Source organism: Marmota flaviventris, chromosome 10 (genome assembly GCF_047511675.1).
Source record: "Marmota flaviventris isolate mMarFla1 chromosome 10, mMarFla1.hap1, whole genome shotgun sequence".
In the NCBI taxonomy this organism is placed as follows: Eukaryota; Metazoa; Chordata; class Mammalia; order Rodentia; family Sciuridae; genus Marmota; species Marmota flaviventris.
Genome location: NC_092507.1, coordinates 102,644,009 through 102,662,851, shown reverse-complemented (window position 1 = coordinate 102,662,851; position 18,843 = coordinate 102,644,009). Strand labels below are relative to the sequence as shown.

At 34.0% G+C, this 18,843-nt stretch overlaps 1 protein-coding gene across 2 annotated transcripts in view; it reads right to left on the bottom strand.

The window, feature by feature from the left end:
* Positions 1-2,094: 2,094 nt before the first annotated feature.
* The window catches only part of Cept1 (choline/ethanolamine phosphotransferase 1), a 36,992-nt gene continuing 20,243 nt past the window's right edge, over positions 2,095-18,843 (bottom strand). For both annotated transcript variants that reach the window (XM_027922017.2, XM_071618181.1), the window contains exons 5-9: positions 10,694-10,778; positions 4,662-4,793; positions 4,073-4,231; positions 3,452-3,577; positions 2,095-2,870 (exon numbers count right to left, since the gene is read on the bottom strand). In XM_027922017.2, coding sequence (XP_027777818.1) covers positions 2,751-2,870; positions 3,452-3,577; positions 4,073-4,231; positions 4,662-4,793; positions 10,694-10,778 — 622 coding nt within the window. In that variant the 3' untranslated portion in view covers positions 2,095-2,750. The remainder of the gene's footprint in view (positions 2,871-3,451; positions 3,578-4,072; positions 4,232-4,661; positions 4,794-10,693; positions 10,779-18,843) is intronic.

Below are 18,843 nucleotides of genomic sequence, written 5' to 3'. Positions count from 1 at the left end.
AACTGGAGTAGAAGAGGAGGCCTTGGTCATGGTGGGCTATGATTAGAGTCATAGAGTCACAGGGGTCAAGCAGTACTCCACTTACTAAAAGGATAAGAGATCCTGGTAAAAGCAGTAGCAGCGCCAGACACAGGGCAGGAGAGTACAGAGCAGCTTGAGTGGGGAATCTCAAGTCAACAGAAGTCACTACCTGGCTTCCATAAATACATATGCCTGCCCATCACTCCCTGATTGGACTAGTACTTTACCTGCAGTTTTAGATATCCCACTTCCAACTGCTTGTTGTTTTGAGAAGCCCAGTTTGATTCTTTGGCTAAAGGTAGAGGGATCCCTGTATTGACATTTTTTTCTTTTTGGGAAAACAGAATCATAACTGCAAGAGTCTAAGGAGTTTAGTGGTTACTTAGTCCCTCTTCCCTCTATACCTCTACTGACAGCTTCTGTTTAAACATTGCAAGATATGGGAAACATTTTTAGAAGCATCTTGTCTTTCAAAAATTTTACCTCTTTTATTTGAGTGTGGCCCTCAGAGTCTCTGAATTTTATAAAGAATACAAATGTTTTGTAGGGTTGAAAAGGGTCAGGGGGGCTTCCAAATTGAAGTTAAAGCCAATATAAATTGATCTGGAGAACACAGAGACACTACTGCAGGTGTTCTACTGTCCACACCGTGCCAACTATGTTGCTGTTCTTCACAGCTTCTAAGAATCACAACATCTTTTTAGGCAGTTTATGGCCTCTGTTCCTAAACTTAGTTGTACCTCAAAAGGTTTCAGAGCAGGGACCAGAATCCTGGGAAGCTCATGAGAATACTGAGGCTCCATCCTAAATCTACCAAAACGTCCTTAGAGATAAAATCTGGAAATCTACATATTTTTTAAAAAGGTGCTTCAAGTGATTTTAGTACTCCACTAGATAAATCAACATAATAATCAGAACCAGTGGAACTATACAAATGTACCCTTGAAAATGATATCTAGGGCTGAAGCACACACTGCATCTGAGTGCTTTTCAGATTCCCTTTATGCTGAAAAAAGACTCTAGGATATACATTTCAATTAGCCCTCAACATCTCAATTTACAGATTTAGCTCACTAAAATCCAGTGTGGTGTAGGAGAAAACACTGAACCAGTATTCAGAAGACATGGATTCTAGTCTCCATTCTAAAGGATATCAATACTGTGTGCCATTGGTATGGCAGTTAGGCTCGCCAGGTGATTAATGCCTTCCAGGTGATGAATGCCTGCTGTGCCTGTTGTGATAATCAACTAAGACAACAGATGCAACTGTTGAACAAGAATTATCCTCCTTTTTCCTGCTTTGTCCTAGCTTTCAAAACTTTGCTGTGTCCCAGCACGTTCCTATATGTGTTTCTCTATCCCAGATGTTGGAGAAGTTACTAACAAACAAAGGTAATAAAAGAGATTTCATTTCCTATTACAGTTTAGGAAAGAAATTCAAGGTTTAACTCATCTTGCTAATCCAGATCTACACTGGACTGATGGACTCATGAAGAGTGCAAGAAAGTGCAGTTCTGGCTGCCAGGGAAGGCAGTGCAGCTACTGCTTATTCTGGATTATGGAACAAGGTATAAATAAAAGTCAATAATAAGATAGTTTATTTTAACCCTAAAATGCTTCTGCTGTCTCTCTCTTCATTCAAGCAACTGAACACCTATACAAATGAAAATAGATCTGGTTCACAAGGACACTTAGTTCCTATTTCAAATTGTAGTATAAACACGGAAAAGGAGTGTGCCAGAAAAGAAGAGTGCAAAATGACCCCTTAGAGAGAACCCAGGCAATTACTGAAAATGTAGGGGAAAGGACTCAAGATTCCCAAATGACCCATAATCACAAGGGTAAGGGAATGACTATAACACAATGAACCCATCAAGAGGGAAGATGAACACTGTTCATCTTTTATAAGTTAAATAGTTTCTATAAGATAGGTCGGTCATGGGACATAGTATGACAACACAGCTGACCAAATTTCCTTATTTATTAAAGAACAGGAATAAATTTTCCTTATATTTTAAAAAATGACATTAAACTTAGTTTATCTCCCCCACTGAATAAAACTTGAGAAAAAGCTGGCTTTTAGATCATTTATTTATTTAAAAAAATAAAATGGATCGACAAAGTTACCACATTATTCTGCATGCTAATAGGATTTCCCAAGCCCACAAGAGATACCATTTCTTGAGCAATAAAAAAATTACATCCTCAACAATGTGAAGATAGGAAACCTTTCAACCCAAATTCCAGGTCTTTATCACTCATTTCACCTCACAAGCTAGTGGGATGTATCTGTGTCACAAGCTGAGCTCTTTAGTAAAGAAAGCTTGAGAAGACATAAACAAGGGTGTTACTAAAAGATGATAATTTGTTAAAATTATAAAACAACCATCTTTTGGCCTGCAAATATTCTACATTAGAAATCTCCTTCACTGGGGACCTGCTCCCCATGACAATATTATTCTGAATCCAGGATAATTACAAACACATGGCATTTTTTCCTGCATGCTTTCTTGGGCCAAACCCTGTATGATGACATGTACAATTTACAGGATGGGACTTGAAATTCCCATTCTCACACAGGATAGTTAGGGAGTGTTACCAGTAACAAAGAATAAAAGTTACATAACATTGATTATAAATTATATTTGTTCTTATTCACCCCCATTCTTCTTAATATGTTCAGATTCTTTCCTGCAGAAAACATGAGTTTCCTATATAACACCAACTAATTAATGATGATTAGAATGAGCTGTAGAGACCTTGATTCTGAAGACATGTATGTGCAGGTGAGACGCAATCTGATTGCAAACACTGACACAGTAGCGGATCAAATCAAAGAAAGACAAGACCTGGAAAGAAAAGGGACTGTTAGATTCTCAGCACCTGCTTAGGTAATCTCTACATTTCCCCAAAGGAAAGGAGTGGCATCTTACTTCTCTCTTCAAATTCACCATCAATTCTATATAATTTTGTAACTCAGTTTCTCCATACTTTTTCCTTTCCACTAAAGATCAATAAACTCTTAGAGAGACAGTAAATATTTTAAATTTTGTCTTTTGTCCAAACTCTTCCACTCTGCCACTATAGCATGAAAGCAGCCACAGACAATACAGAAAGGAACGGCTGTGGCTTAGGTAAACAGGTTAAGGGCCTACAGGGTATAGTTTGAATTTCTGATTTACATGGTCAGAAATTTGGAATTTATGAGTCCTAATGTAGGAAGAACTAATAAAAATAATGCAAAACAAAGAAACAAAAACCTCAAATACAAAGTCACAAGGAACTTCCACACTGCCTTATATATGTGATTTGTGGATTTCTGGCATTCCCATTCATAATTCTATGATTCTATAAATTAGGACTGGCTCATTAAAAACAAACAAACAAACAAGGAGTACCAAATCATGAAATAAGATAGCAGAATACCTACCAAGGCAATCCAAAGTACAATATACTCATCAATAAAGCTGTTAAAATACTGGTCCAGAAACAAAAGTGCTGGACCTATGAAAGCTGTATCATGCAAATGCATTTCACTTTTCGTCATGTGTGCAACCTATGAATAGAATAAAATTAATGATGTAGGCATTTTCATATTAAAGCAACTGGGAGCAACGTGGTAAATCAGTGTTGTATTCACACAGAGTTTCAAGAATTATTCAGCAATAGTTGTTGAGTTTCCAACACTAAAAACTCAATAATCTGATGTGTGAAAGGGACACATCATGTCAAACTAAGCTTGCAAATGCTTTCTCCAAAGAGCCTTAATTTGAGTGTCCAGATTGAAGACAATATACTACAGAGTGCAGATAAACTGAACAACCAAATTATAAGAGTGCATAAAATGGTGAAAAATTCTAGGGGTTCTAAGAACTTCTGGTAATCTCAAACTGCAGCTTTACAAAAGACTAAAAATAGCTTCCATAATGATTTCAAAAGATTTTTATTGTAAACCCTAGTCTGTTTAGGAAGCTATAAAATAAAAACAAGGACCATAAAACCAAAATAAGATGAAAGTTAAAAACAAAACAAGTAGAGTTGAGGTGCTTACCACAAGCTTATTTGTGATTTTAGCTGATACAAAACCAAATGTCAGTATATAAAGACAGGGATGCTTCTCAAAAAGCTGAACTGCTGATTTCTTGTAGATCATTACAGCTAATGCAATCACTGATCCAATATGGAGAAAAGGAGAAAGGACACTTGTTCCCTGTACAGAGTGAAGAGAGGTGGTAAGGGTACTATTCAATGTTCATCAGATACACATGGATCTATCATAAAATGGATCATCTCAAACTTTCTATAACCCCATAGTGCCCGACAGCCAACAATATCTATAAACTGAACATTGGAAGAGCTAATGAAAAGCAGCAGCAAGAACGGGTTAGGCTTATTATTTACAAAGCAGATCATACTTTCTAAAAATATGTGTGTGTTTGTGCATGCACAAGAACATGCATATATAAGCATTTAAATGTATGTATGTATATATAAAACTGAGAAGTTTTGGACACTTTTCCTTAAGGCTAAGTAGAAATACTAAATTAACTAATGATTTTATATACTTCAAATGAAAAACAAATTGACCACAAAACCAAGTCCTAGTTTGTAAATCAACAGAAATCTTAAGATATACTCACTGCTATTGTTGATCCATTTTTGCCAACACCACCTGTGAAGATTACACGGAAGTAATTTGTACAGGAAAATATGGTCCCTGCTACAGTACAAAGCGCAGGAAAAATTTTCATTTGAATATTCAGCACTGGAATCTTTAATAGGTAGAGAGAAAGAACAATTAAAATATATACAAACTAAAATTAAAAAAAAACAGTATAAATATTTGATTTAGATTCCCAAATATTCTTCATTCCCTCCAGTTTAATTAATACTTAATGGAAGCTTCCTTCTCCTCTTCATCATAAGCAATATGACAAGACTCAAGAGATGAGGCTGTAAAAAATTAACTTACTTCTGACACCTTTAAAAAACTGGATTCAATTTTATTAATCTGTGTCATAAGCTAAGTATGAATTCTCCTAATGCATCCCAGAGATCTGGCAACAGTGAACTAGGCTAATGTCCCATAAAAGGGGTGTGCCTTGCCTTTTTCTTTGTGTATTTTAAAAATTCTTCCTTTAAACCTGTGGTATACCCCCTATTGTAGTGAGGATATATGAAGCATAAAAGGATAGAAATATTTGCCACTAAATTATAAAAATACACAAACACAAAGTAGAGAATGGAAGAGAAGGTTCTATTTGGAAGAGTTCCCAATTCTAAATTGCTAAGACACAGGCAGGTAGGGAAAAAACAACAACAACAACAAAAAAAAAACAACCAAAACCCTTGTCAAGCAAATCCAAACAGTTACAGCTCTACAATCATGTATCTAAATTTCTAACATATTAGGTTTACTTTTCATAAAAAGTAAATAACATTGCTATGGTACTATATACTGAAAATATGAATTGATTTACCTAAAGTAAGGGGGTGGGGGATGGAGTAGATCCATAACATGCATTTAATCTTCCAAGAACAATATGTATCATTTAAAATGAAAGACAATTGCACTCTAAACTTTTAAAATCATTTGTCTCTTCTTTTTTTACATTCCTCTTTTAGTTCTCCTGGTTTCAAAATTTGTCCAATATCGATTGAAAAGATAAATGATAAATTTCAGTAACAGAAACAAATGATTACAGGAAAAAGATTCCAAAATCCCACAGTGGTTTGATAGGCAATGAGTTCTTAAAATGAAAACTTTCTTTTTCTTTCTTCTTCTTCTTCTTTTTTTTTTTTTGCAGTACTGGGGATTTAACCCAGGTGTCCTCTACTGCTGAGCTACATTATTAACTCTTTTATTTTAAGACAGGGTCTTGTTAAATTGTTGAGGCTAGCCTCTAAACTGCAATCCTTCTGCTTTAGCCTCTCCAGTAGCTGGAATTACAGGCATCTGGCTTGCTGAAAATATTTTAATTAAGGCTATTTATATTTTCTGGGACGTCATCTGCCTACACTTTTAAACAAAATCAAAAATAGGACAATTCTTTTTCTTTTTGTATATATAAAACCCCAGTAAAACTGACAAAAATAAACTTTAATGTTTGGATACTCTATTAAAACTCTGAAGAGCTCACTTTATTTGCACAACTCTATGACCTCTTGCAAAACTACAGCACTTAAAAAATATGAAATCAAACATTCAAATTTCAAGTTGTACCATAGCAGTGTTTAATTTTCTAAAATGAAATAGGTCTAGCTAAAATCAAGTCCAGAACTTTAGGGTGCCTCCTAAGTGGTCTTCTTCCTTCCCTGATATCCAACCCTGACAGCTCAAATTCAAAACTTGTTTCCAATAAAGGAGAAAACCAACACCATGATTGCTTTGAATTCTAAGGGATTTTTTTCCTGCTCTCAGAAAACTGGGGGAACATTACAATCTAAATCTGATGCACCTGGCTGGAACTCAATACTCTTGGCTAGTTTTATAGTTCCCAGTCTCTTCTGCACTGCTCCCACATTTTCCTCCCATTGAGACAAAGGATCTCTCTGGCAAATGGGGAAATACTACACTTGACCACATTCCAAAAGAAGCAGAGCATTATTTCATTATAGGGGCATCCCTGCAGTATAGCCAGAGTATCTGAGTGAGTGCCAACTGTGTATAATAGTTTCTGTATCACAATTAGACTGATAAAGCATCTTAACCACATTTATAAGTGGTGAACCTGCTTTAGGATCATGGAAATTGTTGCCCTTTGAAAGAAAAAAGAAAAATACAAACTTTTAAAAAAGCCAGGCAAATTAATACATATCTTGAATTGCAAAGTAAACAAGCTAAGATGTAAGAGCAAAATATCATAAACATTTTTAGGGTTCTCATTTACTTCTATTACATGTTAGTTATAAACACCAAATATAAGCCCTTGAGTGTAGGATTTTGTTTGAATTGATTTATGTACACTCTGTAGAGCCCTGGTTATTGTAGGTGTTCAATATTTATTTGTTGAATGAAGATTAAGATCTCTTTTTCTCTTATGCATGTAGAATTCCTGTTTGGGGAGTGTATGACAAAACATCTTGCTTCCAACATTGAAAATGAAAAAGGTAGTTAGGTATATTAAAAAAAAAAATAAGGCAAAGAAGCAAAAGCTGGAGTTGGAGGAATCCCTAGTCTTACACCAATTGAACCACTTATAAAATGCACTATATTTTCACGTTGCCATTTTCACCCATCACTCAAGATCAAGGAGGGTGGGCACATTGTATCTTTTCTCCCTGTCACAAAGGATGGGGACATTGTCTTTCCCACTCTGTTTCTGTCATCATCTTATTGGCATTCATCAAAGGTGGCCAAGGTGCAGCTACTCTAGAAAAAGGCAAAGAGCTGTACTGGAAACACCTTATTCTCAGTCCTGCTTGAAGTTTTGGTAATCTTCAAGACTTGGGAAGACCAAGAACTGTCTTGGGCTATAATGTCACGATAATGTCTTTTCCATAGCCAGGGGAAAATTCTCTGGACTCATGACAGAAAATAATACACCCAAATAATATGAATTAAATGTAATTCATTTGGTGGGGAGTACTGGGGATTGAACTCAGGGGCATTCAACCACTGAGCCACATCCCCAGCCCTATTTTGAATTTTATTTAGAAACAGGGTCTCATTGAGTAACTTAGCGCCTCACTTTTGCTGAGGCTGACTTTGAACTTTTGATCCTTCTGCCTCAGCCTCCCCAGCGGCTGGGATTAAGGGCGTTCGCTTCCAAACCAGCAGTAATTTGTTTTTAAAAAGGTTAGACATTAAAACAAAAACAAAACTTAAATTTTCAGCACCTTTAACAGATTACAATGGACATGGAAGTGTTTTAGTTTGACAATTTGGATTATTGCAGATAATTGTCAGTTATTAACTTATAAACTTGTTTCCTTATAATAAAATGTTCTTGTAGGTTTTGTAGATTTCAGTAAAAATAGAGAAAGCATCATTTTACAATTAGATACTTTTTCCCAAAGAATGTGGTAATGCCTGTTTGTAAATCATTTTAATGTTAGTGAGTTTCACCAAATACAGTAAATGTTAACATAATTGTTTAAGAAAAATTACTATGTCTGAATTATTTAAGTGGAATGGTACTTTTAAAATTTTTTAGTACAAGAATGAGAAACAAATAATTTATACTACATTATCAAGTCTTTGGTCCTACCAAATGATCCCGAACCTTCATTTGTAGTAGAATCCAGTTGCTTAAACTGAATTCCAAAAGGTTTACTGCATATTTAATCAACTACTACATTTAAGAGAATCAAAATCAGTGAAAGTAACCATGAGTGGATTATATGTGGTCCTTTTCCAAAGTGAGGATTCTCTCTTTCTCTCCCTTCCTCTCTTTCTCAAAGGATGAGATGTACAAGATAGTTCTAAGACTTTCCAAAAGGAAATATTCTTTTGGGAAGTAATATACAGAATATATGATTTTTTTTTTGTTTCTTGCAATGCATAAACAAAGTACTAACTTTTGTTCATGAAAACAACTTCTTTCCTTTAAAAAACAAAACCCAAACCAAACAAAAAGTAAATAACAAATTTTAATAAAAACCCATCTTTTTTGACAAAAAAGCAGCAAGAAATAGGCAATCCAAATACAGTAGATGTAAACTGCTTACCTTCGCAAAACAGCTGATCTTCTGGAATCAACTTTATGAAGATATTTGTACTTTTTTGTTTGCTTTTACCATAAATTTGCCTTCTAAATATAAGTAAAAGCCCTTTAATTTAATGAGAATTTGGAAAGCAATTTTATTGCCTCAATCTCAAGAGATGAAAATCTCACAACTGAACCCTAAATAAATACTTTTTCTCTGTTTTGGCACATAAAATACACTACATGTAGTAACTGTTCCTGAGCTAACATAATGCATTTCAAAAAGTATATTTAGTAAAGAACTCATAAGCCAAGAAAAAGAAAAGAAAAAAGCAGTAATACAGGTTGAAAATTCTTAACCATAATATCTAAAACTTAATGCTCAAAAAGTTTTGGATTTTGAAGCAGTTGAGATTTTCTTTTTTGATTAGGGATGCTCAACTGCTTGAGTCTATGCAAATATTTGGTAAATCCAAAATAATCCAAAATCTGAAACCCTTCAGGTCCCAAGCATTTTAGATACTCAATCTGAGGAGTGGTCAGAGGTCAATTTGGAAGTCTGTGTTGAGAATTGCTCAAAGAACGCAAAACATTTCACCAACCTCAAATACCACTACAGAAGTCAGGTCCTTCCCTTTGAGTTGAATGATGCTAGCAGAAGCACTAATGAAGCTAACAGAAGAGGAGTTTGGGAATCCGTTTTCCTGCTGCAACTAACCTCATTAATTCTGTTTGGATTGCTTGGCGTGGGAATTCCATTTCAGTCTTAAATCTACAGAAAACTTCCAACAAAGGCATTAAATAATTTCTGGCAATTAATAATTAAGGAAATGTGTCAGTTACACTTCCTGAAGCCCCTCATTTACTTGCATAAATGAGTTAAGTAAGGAAAAATCTTTTTCACTGTATTTTCCCTTATATTTTAAAAGTAATCTTATTTTTAAGAATTATGTTCAGGGCTGGGATTGTGGCTCAGCCGCAGAGTGCTTGCCTTGCACATGTGAGACACTGGGCTCGATCCTCAGCACCACATAAAAATAAATAAAAATTAAGGTATTGTGTCCATCTACAACTAAAAACAAATTAAAAAAAAAGAATTATGTTCATTTAGGCTTAGTAAGATTTTTAGTAAGATTATAGCAAATAAATGACACTGTACTCTGAAGGTGGGTAGTGGTAACCAGCAATTAACTGAGGATCAGGGAGTACAAACTACTTTGACCCAAATCCAGCAGACTATAGACTGTAGGAGCAGTATCAGCTTTCATTCAATGATTCCTATTTGGTAGGCACTATTTTAAGTGTTTAACACACATTAACTATTCAACCCACAAAATAACTTTATGAGAAGACTACTATTATTGTCCTCATTTTGCATAGGAAGAAACTAAGCCATAGACAGTTATATAATAGATTAATTTCACACAGTAGGCAGTGGAGCCTGGATCAAATAAGGGTAGCTTGATTTCAGAGTTTGTGTCCTTTGCCCTGGTATTATATTCCCTATCTGAGGTTCTCGTAAAGAATTTGTATTTCTGGTCAACCTGAAAATCAAGGTCATAGTTTGTTAATCCTGTATCACTATCTTCATTCAATAAGTATTTATTCTGAGGCAGAGTTAATTTACATTCCTAAATTTGTTATGTGGCTTTAAGCACATGGCATGCAGAAAAACTAGTGGACTGACATAGTTCAGCAAAACAAAATGTGCAATTTAATCTTGTCACTGGTTAACCTGTTACATTACCTGGTCTTTCCTAATATGTAAAATGGATGACAATAATGATTCAGATTCTTACAGGCCTTCAAATATAAAACCTTGGAATAGACCTAATGTCCTATATAACTCCAAGTAGCAAAATTCATCCTGCCCTCAAGAGAAGTATGTGTCCTACTGTTTGCTGGGATTTCTAATTTTCAGAAAAAATATTTTAGACATTACCCTTTAATGAATTATCCCATATTAGAAAACACAAGCAAAGACAGCATGCATCACATGGGATATACAATGTGAACAAAGTTACCATAGATTGCCAAAAAGGTGGTCCTCCAATCACTGCCAGCAAATGCATGATTATTATGAAGATTTGCACTTCAGTCACATCAATTCTGATTAGGTACAAAAAGCCAAAAAAGCATAATTACTCAAAACAATTTCATGTTAATTACTTGCAAGCATAGCAGCATTCCTCTATCATGCACAATAGAAAAAAAAAACTCAAATATTGAGGAAAGGTGAAAAGGAGGCATCAAAATTTGTTATGAGCAAAATCATATAAAATCCAGAGTCTTAATTTAACTTGATAAATTTCACAGAGCAATAAAAACCCCTCCTTTCCAAAGGAAATTTCTGACTCAGTAAATTACTGAAGCTGGATTTATTTAACTGTAGTTTAACCTTTCCCACCAAAAAAAAAAAAGTATACATGTGTTAAGTTTTGAGTATCAAGCAGAGGATTATATTGCATGTGTATATGATATAAAATCTTAAGTGCTTTGTAGTATCAAATGAAAAAATGGTGAGCTTTAACTAAAGTAACAAATCACTGAGACCTTAAAAAAACATACTGTTCTTTAGATACATTCATTTAATGCTTGCCATGTTGTGAATGTAAAAAACAAAACAAAACAAAAAACCCTTTCATCCAATTCTCAAATTCTTATTCTCACTAGGTTAACTACCTTCACATTTCTGGAAAGAAGATACTGAAAGCAGCCAAGAAGTGGCTTTAGGATTGCTGAAAATGATCTTATAGTCAAGAAGAAATAAACCTGGTGCAAAAAGAGGGCAGTAGAAATTAGAAGCCTGAAAGTCTGGGGAAAAACAAAACAGAATGTGGGCAAAACAGTTGAGAAGCAAAGCATATGCTGGTGTCCTTTCCTTAGGTAGACTAGCACTGTGTATAATCTTGGTATCATTCTTAGATTGCTGGATCCAAATGCTTTCTAGTGTTTAGAATTTATCCTACAGATATGCTTGTTTATAACCATGGTTATTCACTACAGATTTTATAGTAGCAATTTTTTAAAAAAAAAAAAATCAATGCGGGAGTGGTTATATAAATTATAATACTTCCATACAATGGAATATTTTGTAGCCCTTAAAGAGAATGGAGAAGAGTAGCTCCCTAAATATCTATATGGAAAAATAGCAAATATATTAAGTGAAAGAAAGTTGCAGAATGTATGAGACTACTTTTTGTGTCAAAAAGGGAAAAAATTAATATTCTTTTATTTTTTACCAGTAGATGCATAAAACATTTCTAGGAGAATACATTACCTATTAGGGTGGTTACCTATTATAAGGGAGGACAGTGTAGGAACTAGGCAGCTGAGAGGTAAGGATGAGAAGGATACTTTTCACTGTATACCTTTTTATAGTGTGTTTTTCAATTGAGCAAATAATTTAGTTACTAAAAATAATCAGTCTAAGAAAAGTTTGTATCAACAACAAGGGGGTTCAGTTTCCACAGAATAGAGCCCCCATTTCTAAAATTAATACTTAAAGCAGATAACCTATAATGTGAGCTTAAGACATGTAAGCTTTAATGCCCATGAAAGATAGCTGGGTTGAAACCAGTCTCTTGAAACTAAAACAACAAGAACAACAAAAACCAAAAAAATTATCTTTATTTGATCAAAAATATTTTTAAATAGAATCTTATTCAGCTGCAAACAAATAGTGATGTAGTTATCTTGTTATACACACTTATTGAAAAAAAAAAGTGGACTGAATTAGGCTAAAAAGAATCTGTAGAGCTGACCTGGTGAGTGGTGTTGCCAATAAGGGAAATTACACTCAGGAGCAGACTCAGGAGACTAAGCAGGTAGGTGTCAAAGATGATCGATTCTGTCTTGGGTGGAGAAGGGCAGACATCTTAGAACATTTTTTCTGGACATATGAAGTAGCCTTTTGGAAGGGGAAGGGCCAGAAGTATAGAATTACAAAATAAAAATGGAGGGAACCTTATGCAATTAATCTTTGTACTGTGGATATGAATATAAAAGAGAAAAGATCTTCACAAAGTCTCAAATTCGGATTCTTAGGGAAAGATTTGTGGACTAGCATGTTTCAAATTTTGGGAGAAAGAATTTTATAAATTATTCAGACACTGTCATTATATTTAGTTCAAAATGTTTTAATGGTAGGAAAGGGGGCCAAGGAAAACTTACCAGTCAGTAGACAGTTAGGAATATTTTTTTCCTATTTGCTTATCTTATTGAGAGTAATCCTCTGAACTCCAGGCTGAGATCTTTGCTCTGAATAGGAGAACTGCCTATCATCACTTCTGAAGTGTACCATTAATCTTGACTAAGAATGAAAAAGAGTGCAGTACAAAGCTATTTCCAGGGATGAGGACTGAAGTTAGCTGAGACAGGTAGCAGAAATGATAAATAGAAGACCTAATGATTCTGTTTAGAAGAGAATTAGTAACATGACAGTCCCTTTTGCCATCTGTCCACTAAGAAATCTCTCAGTGTGGGCTTGGTTTAGTGGATTGTTTATTAGGAACAGGTTCATTTTAATCTTTTTGGCCATGTGGGAAAGACATGTAGAAAGATGAATATATATAGGTAGGAATTTGGAATTTCTGTATTCACTTCCTTTTATTCTTACTGTTTAAAAAATCGAGACCAGGCTGGGGTTTTGGCTCAGTGGTAGAGCGCTCGCCTGGCATGTGTGAGGCACTGGGTTCGATCCTCAGCACCACATAAAAATGAACAAATAAAATAAAGATATTGTGTCCATCTACAAGTGAAAAAACATTTTTTAAAAATGGAGAACCATGGGTGATAATATTCCCAAGTGTTGGGATATTGTTGAAAATCAAAAAGAAAAAGAAAAAAAATCAAAGAAACTGACCCCCACTACAACAAAGAAAAAAAAAAAAAAAAGCTCTTCAAAACATAAGGATTAAAAAAAAAAAAAAAAAAAAGACATAAGGGGCATGTGCACCCCCAAACAACTGTGATTTAAAAACAAATAGGTCTCTTATCTGCAGCATTAGATTTCTACAGCATAAAATTTTGGAGGGAGAAAGCATAATTTTCTTTACCTATGAAGATGTCTGAACATCTTGACTGGTATTGCTTTAAATAATTTCCTACTTCTACTTAAATTTAATGTAAGCTGTAAAAGGACAAAAAGAATTCCTTCAATGGCTGTGGACAACCCGTAATTAAAATTTTGGTCAGAACATACTTAAATTACAAGAAGCCAGAAATGAACATTGTTTTGGTTCTGATGGCTATCACAAGGATAAAAAAGGTAAAAAGCAAACCAGCTATGAGATCTGAGAGCGCTCCCATTATTTTAATGGGGAGGCTGTTAAGTATGGCAGTCCAAGGTCAAAATAACCTTGAAGATCAAACTTCTAAGATCAATCATTCCTTAAAACAACACTCTAATGATCTGCTGATTAAGATGTAGAGAGAACAAACTGTCCTTAAATGAAAGAGTAATTTCAACTTCTAAACAAGGAACACCTAATCTCTTCAGTTGAAGGGAGGATCTCAGGGGGCATTCATCACCATAGGAAGGTGGCTTAGAAATCTCACTGAAGACAGCGATCATATCAGAAGTACAAATTAGCCTTTAAAAGTGGTATTTAGGGCATAGGGTGCAACAACTACAAACTATCTACGTTAGCAAACTGAAGAAAATTTCTGTTTTTCTCAGTGCTGGGGATTGAGTAGGCAGGTGCTCTACCACTGAGCTATACAATGAGCCCCTGACTATTTTCCAAGTCTTAGTTTTCTCAGTATTTGGAGATACAGCTAACAAATGTGCAAATGCACTTGGCTTGAATTCTAATTCACTATTTAATGAAGGATGAAGGTATTTAAATGATATTCTGTGAGAGCTGATAAGTATCTTAATCATGTTTTTGCATAATTTTTAATGTCCTCCCCCTCTAAAAATTAGAAGATAATCAATTTGTCTTCTACATGTGACATAAGCATTTTAAATATACACTTGCAGTTAATTTATACACAAAAGAATTTCTGTTAAGCTATAAATAATAAACACAACTGTGTTATAATTTAGGTTAACTATTAGTTTGGTTAACATAAAATATGTAGTAGGGATAAATTTACAATGTCAAAGAAACCCTGGTTGGTACAATTTGACTTGTGAGCTTCTGCTTAAAAACTCATTAGTTTGATGGCATCTGAAAATGAATTCAAGGTTCAGACTACTATTAACTACAGATTTGTTTATTTGTAAATGGATCTGAATTTACAGGTAATTTATGAATAAGCAGAGCATGGCATTCATAACATACTTTACTAGAAATACTATGGGTAGGGTGAAGTGTTAGTGGACGGAAAGGAAGACTAGCCTAGAAATTTATCATATTGTCCTACAACATTTTATTTTCTATCCTTGATAAGGGACAAACTAGCAATGACAACAATCTTTGACAGGTATTAAATAACATTATCCATACAGCTGAGTGGTACTTAGGTCTTTTTAATTCAAATGTTTATAGAGAAAACAGACAAATCTAAGTGTCTGTTTTTAAAATAAGCTGAATTATTAAAAACAGTAATACCCACCACTTGAATAACTTTATGGGTCATAAGGATTTTTTTTTTTTTTTTGGGTGCTAGGGATTGAACTCAGGAGCACTCAACCACAAAGCCACATCCCCAGCCCTATTTTGTATTTTATTTAAAAACAGGGTCGTACTGAGTTGCTTAGTGCCTTGTCATTGCTAAGGCTCACTTTGAACTCTATTCTCCTGTCTCAGACTCCGGAGCTGCTGGGATTACAGGCGTGTACCACGTGTACCACCACGTCCGGCGGATCATAAGATTTTTTGAAGACTAAAAAGCAAAAATCTGTTGAATAACTTTGAGAAAATGGAGAAAAATATAGGCTAAAGCTGGAATAAGTCATTGAACAAAAGAATTAGAGTGCAGATCTAAGCTAAGGGGCAGCCTATTCTCATCACTTTTGGAAACAAGAACTCAAAGTAGAGTTCACTCCATTTATTAACAACCTTGGAGTCAAGGAATCATGAATTTATTCTATCTGTATCATATTCAATTCTAGAAGAAATATGCAAGCTACTGGGAGTTACTAACATAGGTCTTAGAATTAATACAATAACAACAACAACAAAGACTACGTACCAAGCATTGTAGTCACCAGCATATTTACATATTTAACACTTCTCATCTTCACAACTACCATAGGAGGTAGGAAATACTATCGTAGTTTTATACATGAAGAAATTAAGTCAGAAAAATTAAAGTTTTTCAAATGTTACAGAGAAAATAGAGGCAGAAACTTCAAAGATATTGGGAGTGCTGTTCTTATGCAATGTTGGAACTCCTAACTTTTTAGCCTGCCTATCAACAGGGGCAAATTTTTTTTTTAATTGCTATTGCTAAGATGATGCTTTCAGGATGATGCTTCTGTATTCTAACACAATTTTACTAAAGATGTTAGAATACAACAGGCAGTAGTGAATAGAAAGTTTAAATGCTAATAAGTTAAATTAACTTAGAAAAAAAATTAGGGTATTTTGTTATCATAAACAGGAGAAAAATAAATAAGTCAATATTCTGACTTAATCTTATTAAGAAAACTGGTGAGCATAACAACAAAAAATAAAACATGATAAAAAATTATAAATCCAGGCGATTTTAATGAGCATAAAGCTACAAGTCTTTGGAGAAAGTACTAGAGACAGAGTAAGGGTCAAGAGAGGATAAAGACACATACTGAACTACACCCAATTATTTTACCTATGAGTGAATCCCATAAATAAATATGTAGATACATTGTAAATTCAATTAAAAATGGTTTTGGTTTTGCTCCTAGACGTCTATAGTACTTCTCAGTATTCTTCATATACCAAGGTTATTTTGACAAAAGATGTAAAATATACCTATTAAAGTGCTTGTAATTCTTTTTAGAGGAGCAAGGGACTTATGTAGAAAATCTAATGAAGTTTTGTATTGTGGGAATGATCTGTCAAATTTTCATATGGACAATTCCTCAACATTCTCTGAAATGCAAAACAAATTGAATGTAGGCACTCTGTTTTTAGTTGTAAATAAACTTTCACACTAAAGTGCGTAGGCTTCTGGATTTTTTTTTTTTTTACTGAGGAAATATTTCCTAACAGATGTTTTTGAACTTCTAAAAGTCTGAAGGTCAAAATTACATTTCTAATACGAAAGGAAAACAATAAACTACATTTCTTTAGGGAAATATGTATTGCTAAAAGAAAAAAATGAAAGAGGAAGGTATTCAAAGGGTGACTATAGTGACATGAAGAGCTAAGGATATTTAATTTGAAAGCACAACTAAGGGAGGAAAACATTAAACAAAACAAATAGAAATGAGAATAATTTCTAGCAGAATTTTTTTATAATACCAAGATCATTGTTAATCCAAGCTGAAGAAACAGAATGCTTAAAAGATATGCTGAAGAAGTTAATAAGCAGAATCTTTCCTACATTGAGTTTTCTGAACTTACTTGTCTAAGAAAAACTCTGCTTGTTTTTCTTCTGTTTTCAAAATAGAAATTCCAAAAAAACATAAAACCCCCCAAACCCAAAATCTATCTAATGGTGGAAAGGTATTTGTTTTAAAAAATATTACATAGAGTAAAAGTAATATTAGGCATAATAAATAAATGGAAAAGTGAACTGGGGTTAGCATCAAATCATCAGAAATGACTTTTCAAAATCTTTGTTATATTAATAGGGTGGATTTTTATTGCCCTATTGTGTATTAAATTATTTGATCTATAATAATCTGTTTGTAAAATATTACCAGAAAGATTTTTTAATTTTCTAATTATTCTGTGCATGACAAAGGTGCCGTCTTTATTGAGATTACACCATTGTTCATCAGACAGCATGAATATTCTAGCAGTTACCGTGAAGTTCCAGAACCAAGGCCCCAGGGTTCCTGTGAGGAGCTGGAATATTATAATTAGGATCTGGGACTCTGTAACATCAAATCTATGCATAGGAAAACAAACATTTCAAAATAATTTATTCAGAGCTTTTGCTAAAAAGGCTTACTAAAACAGGTAACAAAATAGCATTTTCCTTATAAAGACACCTAAAGATTCAAGAATACAATTTATACTCTATTGTACCATCCTTATGCATACACAAATATTTCTTATCCAAATAAAATTAGTACAAAAGTTTTAAAAAATTAAAACTGTTAACACACTGAAAAAAATGATTTGTAAGTTGGCAGCTGGAAATATTGGTCCTAAAAACAGTCAACTCTCAGTTACCTCGGAATAGCCAATACTACTTGCCAAATAATTACACTGTGACACAGGTCCCTTCAGTGTCAGAACTTATCTAGACTTCCCTGTAGACAGCAGTTACATACCCAGCCTCTAGTTTCATTTTTATTCTCAATGTTCAGAGATACCTAACATTACACAAAAGCATAACAGAAACTCCAGAGAATAATCTATTTTGCACATTTGATAAAAAAACCACTAACCTGGTACTCCTTTACTGCCCCAAACTTCATCACACTCCTAATTCTGTTATTTCAAAAAATTGGCAGATGTATGTGGAAAAAGTTGGAAAGAATTTAGTCAAGTGATTTCTTGGATGTTGATAGAGCAAAAATCAAATTGGCTATTTCCTTATCCTATTCCCTGATAATTGTTAGTAGAAAAATCTTTTCATTTTTTTTCTCCTTTTCTTGTGGGAATTCCACACCAGCATTATAACTCTTTATTACACTGGATTAATCTTTTAGTGTTAAAAAACAACAACAAGAAAAACAGTCCAATCACTACCCAAGTTTTGGAACACAGGTGGTGACAGAAAAAGAGTAATACAGAACAGGCTTCAAATAAAAACTACATCAATCAAAATTAAGAATGAGAAATACTAATGACATAGAAAGATGTCTCCAATTTTACCTGATGACCAGAGGGCACAAGCTGCAATCTAGGTTTTACGTTAATACAAATGGCTGTTTTAGAATATTATATGTAATAATTGATAAATTAAGTAGACAGAGTAGGGGTCAAAATGAATGAATCTTTGCAAAGGGAAAGTAGAAACTAAAAGGAAGATCTTCAGTATTTAATAATTCATGTGATGAACCTTAAACACATAAAGATATGAAGATTCCATATAGGTATTTGATAGCAAAGTTTCCTAATTCTTAAAC